This window comes from Miscanthus floridulus, chromosome 4 (genome assembly GCF_019320115.1).
Source record: "Miscanthus floridulus cultivar M001 chromosome 4, ASM1932011v1, whole genome shotgun sequence".
NCBI lineage: Eukaryota > Viridiplantae > Streptophyta > Magnoliopsida > Poales > Poaceae > Miscanthus > Miscanthus floridulus.
In genome coordinates, this window is record NC_089583.1 from 114,197,744 (window position 1) to 114,203,932 (window position 6,189).

The 6,189-nt window shown below is 50.3% G+C and overlaps 1 protein-coding gene across 1 annotated transcript; it reads left to right on the top strand.

Annotated features, from left to right (window-relative positions):
* Positions 1–4,808: 4,808 nt before the first annotated feature.
* On the top strand, positions 4,809–5,544 carry LOC136552706 (probable calcium-binding protein CML22). The gene has a single exon (XM_066544271.1). It carries the CDS (start codon positions 4,997–4,999, stop codon positions 5,366–5,368), a length of 372 nt encoding a protein of 123 aa, XP_066400368.1. The 5' UTR covers positions 4,809–4,996; the 3' UTR covers positions 5,369–5,544.
* The last annotated feature ends 645 nt before the right edge of the window (positions 5,545–6,189 follow it).

Below are 6,189 nucleotides of genomic sequence, written 5' to 3' on the forward strand. Positions count from 1 at the left end.
GTTCCTTTGTCTACCCGTGTGTGTGTGATACACACACACACACACACACACCCCAATATACCATACAACACACAACCTTCATGGAGGACGGCCTTAGTCATTAGGGCACAGCTCCAGCTACAACTACAACAATATCACGATCGAGCTGGCGATTATCCGATGCACATATGTGATCACTTTATCATATATACCATGATATATATTTTATTTTAGCCTACAAAATACACAGCTAGCATATGTATAGTAATAAAATGTCTATTAATAATACAAAAGGCATACACCATACATTGACTACAATTTTCAAACAGGTCCTGATAAACGTTTGTTAAATTCCAAAAACTATAGTCTTAACAATACCACAGTTTCCAAAAAAATGCATAACTTGTTGCATTCAAACACCTTGTATGTTGTTTCTCAAAACCAAAATTTTTTACAAAAACACAATATTTCTCCAATCCTCTAATAAAGATACTTTATATCAACGACCTAAACTTTTAAATCGATAGAGCTATAGATCTATTTGTGGAAAATAAAAAAATGAGGTATAACTAGGGATGCAAGCTAAGTGGTGAACCTATGTGAGTAGCCTTATTCTGTTCTAATTCTATTGCTTTGAAATATAGACTAAAATAGAATATAGACTAAAACTAGCAAATGTGCCCATGCGTTGTATTAGAATGTATAGCATGTTGTGTGGTCATCAAGATGATTTGTACTTGGCTCGAAGATTTATTCAACTATTGTGTGAAGTACAAAAAAAGACGTATGGAAGAATCCCTTCTCTCTCTTTAATACTCTCTTGGTTCCGGACTATAAGTCGTTTTAGCTTTTTCTAGATACATATTTTTTACTATATATCTATATATAGTGTATATTAGATGCATAACAAAATTATATATCTAGACATTCTAAAATGACTTATAATTTGGAATACAAGGAGTGTTGGGTATGCTGATAGCTGTGGCCATGCGTTACAACAACACGTACAACTTGTTTTGGTAGTGAATCTAACCACTACCCCATCAAGTTTTACTCTATTAGTAGTTAGCACTCAGAAATTGGGATTGATCTTGTACGAGTGACACATGCGGTGGGGTAAGACACAAGGCAACAAAATTACGGGCAATATTTATGATGTAGTGAGACGAGGAGAGGGGCAACCCTAGCCACGCTCCTCTGGGGCCTCCCTCCGCGCCGCCACCGCCGACGCCGACGCCTGACCCGCCGCCGGCGCCCGCCTCCCCCATCCCACCCTCCCCACAACCCCTGCTCCTCCCCCTTCCCAGCCGCTCGCGGAGGCTGGCACGGGCGTGGCCGTCGCACGTCCACCGCAGCCGCCTACGGCCGCTCCCTCTCCGACTCGGGCGGCGCCGGATCCGGTTGCTACGACCCTGCTGCGCCCAGATCTGGCAGCCAGCACCTTGCCCACGCCGCCGGGTGGCTCCTCCTCCATGGACCCTCCGCCACCTGCTGTAGCCGCCGAGAGCAGACGACGCCGGCACGACCAGATCTAGCACGTCCACGCCACCCCCACGGCCGCCGTCACAGCACAGTGCGTGAAAGCCGAAGCTATGGTGAGCGTTGCCCCCGCTGCCTCCGACCTCGACGCCTTCCTCGTCCACCCGTCCACCCCAGCTCCGAGCCCATCGCCCACCCTACCCCCCAAGCTGCCCCCTTCCATCCTAGGGGTAGCGCGACGGGACTCTCCAAGGCTCATCGTTGACCAGAGGACGACCTCCTCGACGACTCCGATGCAAAAGCCACCTCCCCGACCCCCTACCTCCACGTGGTTCACCGGGAGCCATAGCCGCCGAGGACGACGACGATGCCTGTGATGTCCCTGCCGCGCAGCCAACCTCTGATGTCGGGCCGTGGCGGTGCAGCGCCGAGTCGCCAGGGTGCTGCACGAAGGCAGGGGAAACATAGTCGGCCACGCCCACAACTGCTGTTTGGTGTGCTGGCTCGGCCAGCGGAGGGCCGCATCCCGGCACGCCGGCACCTCATATGCCACGGATGGGTCTCCGCCCCCAACGCCGATGGGTGGCGGGAGATCCTCCACCGGCAGGAGACGCGACCTGTGGCTGCCTCGGCTAAGCTACGAGGGCCAGCAAGCGGAGGCCAGCTAGCGAGTCGTCAACCATCGAGGCGCATCCTGGCAGATCTTCACGACAAGTGCCTCAATTGCCTCTCCTCCGCGCATCGGGTGGCAACCTGCAAGTTGTCCCAACGATGTCTGCGGTGCAGGAGATTTTGACACATTGCGCGGGTGCTTGGGCTCTCGGAGCTCGGGCGATGTAAGTGCCATGGATCGCCAGCTACAACGCTCCGTTGGGCCAGTGGACCATGGTGGCTCGCAAGACTCTGGTGGGGTCAAGTCGGGCAACGCCATTCCTGCCACCGGTGGTTGCCGGCGCCGAAGGCGGAGACGGAGGCATCACGAGCGGTCGGCAGGGGCCGCACAGACAGCACCAGCCTTCACCTCGGTTGCTACTAAAGCTAAGCCTAGGCACGGTGAGCTGTCCAGCGAGACAGGCACCTAACCCATTGACGCTGGCGTTGTACCCGGACGGCATGCATGGTCGCGACATCACGGAGGACCCGGTGTTGGAGAAGTTCGCAGCCTCACTCGCCAGCAGTCGGATCATCACGCAGCCTTCTCCTGAGCGCCTGTTGTCACCTCTGATGGCCCCCAACTACAAGATGAGTCCCGACAGTGACGGCCCCTAGCTGGAGGATGAGGACTCGGCGGTAGTGGCCTCCTATGCGTTGCGGACACCACCTCTACATCCCATTCACTGGGCAGTGGACTCACCGCCGACGGATACCCACCTGACTGAGGACAACGACGACTCTGCCAAACGCCGCCTCGATAGCTTCATCAATGAAGTGACGCGTAAGAGGGACTCTCCACTGATTCGTGAGCCTCCAATGCAACCTCCTGCTAAGCCAGTGATGCCGTGGTGGAGCAGACGGTTGGCGGCTCAGCCCCTCTCCCGAGTACTTGCTTCCAAGCGAGGTGAGGTGCTGATCATGCAGCGTATGGGCTTCACCAAGGGTCCATCAACGCCATCTGCGTTGGAGCTGGAGGCCTATGACAAGCTCTTCGGCGGCGACCTGACTGCATCCGAAGCTGAAGCGTTGAACGAGCTCTTCCCGGTTGTTAGGTCCAGGCACCCGAGAAGACGCAAGGCCTCCTCCTAGGTCACACCGTTTGTATTGGTGTTAGTTGTTTCCTTTAATGTAATATCGAATCTAGAGGTCTCTTGCTAGGATGGTCCAACTATGGTTGTGTTAGGTTAACCTCCTTTGGCGCTCGATACAAGCGCGTTTTATGTTTGTCTAAACTCTTTTACTTAATACAATGATACGCAAAGCATTTGCGTATTCGAGAAAAAAAGAATATTTATGATGTACTAGCTTCTGCTTCTCACGGCTGTTTGTGAAAGAAGATGGGCAGAGCGCCCAAGGAAGAATATGCTTCACCGTCCAGGCATATACGCATGTACTCCATCTATTTCAAATTATAAGTCGCTTTGATTTTTTTGGCACATCGTATCTATACATATATTATATCTAGATGCATAGCAAAATGAATGTACCAAAAAAATCATAGTGACTTATAATTTAGAACGGAGGGAGTACATTGTTTTGTGCCAAAGCTTTGGGAGATTCCATTCCATATTTGAGAGAATTCCTTATTTGACACTGGGAAAATGAGTCGTTCCTTTCTTGGCCCTGAAATTTTCTTCGTTCCCTATTTGATACTCACTTCAACTTTCATCCCTAATTTGACACTACCATCAAATTCGTTAGCTAACGGTGTTAACTGGCTGTTAAAAAGACGTTTTTGCCCCTAGAAAAAAAACGGCGAAGCAAATTTGAGAGGAAAAAAACCTGCGCCTTTTTTTGCAGCTGGGCACATGCATCAGAGGCGGGCGCAGGTTTTTTTTTCCTCTCAAATTTGCTTCGCCGCTTTTTTTCTAGGGGCAAAAACGTCTTTTTAACAGCCAGTTAACACCGTTAGCTAACGGATTTGACGGTAGTGTCAAATTAGGGATGAAAGTTGAAGTGAGTGTCAAATAGGGAACGAAGAAAATTTTAGGGCCAAGAAAAGAACGACTCATTTTTCCAGTGTCAAATAAGGAATTCTCTCTTCCATATTTATTGGGACCCACATAAAGGGTGTCAAATAAGGAATTCTCTCTCCATATTTATTGGGACCCACATAAAGAACTTCCAAGTTCCAACACTGTTTGGCCTAGTGCCGTTGCATTAGAGCAAGGCTAATAATATAGTCGACCGCTGACTGTAAGGGTTCTTTGTAGGCTTCCCTCAACCCACCCATATGGTAGTTAGCTCTTCACTATTAATATATGGTCCATTTATTTCTCTCACAAAGTTTCTCTGTTCTTGTATCTAAGCCAGTTGTAAGCTTATAGCCCGGAGTCCACTTCTACTCTCTCTCTTCTTTCATCTCTCTTCTTCATCTCAGCATTTAGCCAGCTTACAGCCTGCTGTTATACTTGCTCTTTGGGTGGCGTATGGGGTTGAGGGTACGTACTACGTACGCACGTGTAGACGAAACACATTGCCTCGATGTGGATCGAAACATACTCCTTATCTTGCATAGCTTGCTGGTGGCGCACAAGACAGAATCAAATAATTGCAGGCCTCCACATCAGAAAGCAGGCAGATGCCATTGCCGGCCGTAGCTCCCTGGTGAGGACATGCATGGGCATCCTGGTGGCTGGTGCTGTGGACTGTGCCACTGTGTGGTGCAGGCGATGATGAACAGAGCACAGCGTGTCCTCCACTACAGGCAGGCGAGACGATCGACACATGCATCTAGCACCTAGCAGCCTGCTACCTTCAGATAGAGACGAATAACGCTAGGGTTAATGCGAATAAAAGGAGCTCGAGGCACGGTGATCGCAAGCTCCGACACGGCGACGCCCACAGGGTGGAAGCACCAGCCACAGATAGCCAGCCAGCTGCCATGTCCGCCACGGCCAGATGCCTCGAGGCGATGGAAGGGCCGGGCTCGGGCAGCAGCAGGTTCCTGCTGTTCCCGGGGAAGGAGCACAGGACCAGCGTCACGGCGGCGGAGTTCAAGAAGTGGCTGAAGCAGTTCGACGCCGACGGCGACGGGCGGATCAGCAGGCGGGAGCTCCGGGAGGCCATCGGCCACCGGGGCGCGTGGTTCGCCAGCGTCAAGGCCTGGTGCGCCGTCCGCCGCGCCGACATGGACCGCAACGGCTTCGTGGACGACTGCGAGATGGAGAGCCTCGTCGAGTTCGCCGAGAACGAGCTGGGCTTCCTCATTTCCAAGGAGCCGACGCCCGACGGGCGCAACCACTGCAGGTGGTGAACCGTCGTCTGTGTTCTCTTTTCGTTCATATTCATCAGCCTCTCCCACCCTCCGAATAATTTGTGTGGAAGGAGGTATAGAGTGGTGCAGTTTGTTTGAGTTCGTTCGTGCTGCTTTATTAATCTGTATATATACTCCGCCGTATGTATGACGGTTAAAGGCACAAGTACAGCTTACGTTCGTTCTGGCCGCTGCTGTAGTGTCTACTGACTGTGTGTCACCACCACACTCCACACACACCAGACGGTAGTGTTCGGGAGAAAAATTCTATGGGCTCGTGCCGCTCGTCCATGGGCAGGGTGATTGCTCCGATCCAAACCACCACAGGGTGGGAGAGTCTGGACTCTGTAGGCCGAGGTGGGTGGGCCGCATTCTAACATGTATTTTTCTATAAATCGGAAGAATCTAGAAAATTTTGATTTAGAACAAAACGAAAAGACCTTATTATATTATTAGTTTATCGTAGAACCATCTACTACCGGCACGTGTAGATGTAGTACATAGTAATACGCTGCATCAGAATAATACCAGATGCGTGACGACCTTGCACATTAATGATCAGGTGCAGGCAATGGAATCAAAATAATTGCTGGACGCATGAGACGCATGGCCATGGCGGCCATGGATATGAATATGATGCAGGCTAGAGGGTGTTTGGTTTTTTAGTCGCTCCTAAAATTTATATCACAATAAATATTTAGATACTAATAAAGAGCATTAAATATAGATTAATTATAAAATCAATTACATAGATGGAGACTAATTTATGAGACGATTTTTTAGCCTAATTAATCTGTCATTAGCACATGTACTGTAGCATC

Excerpts from the sequence above, each read along its gene's own strand:
- LOC136552706 (XM_066544271.1), top strand. The coding sequence starts at position 4,997 with ATGTCCGCCACGGCCAGATGCCTCGAGGCGATGGAAGGGCCGGGCTCG.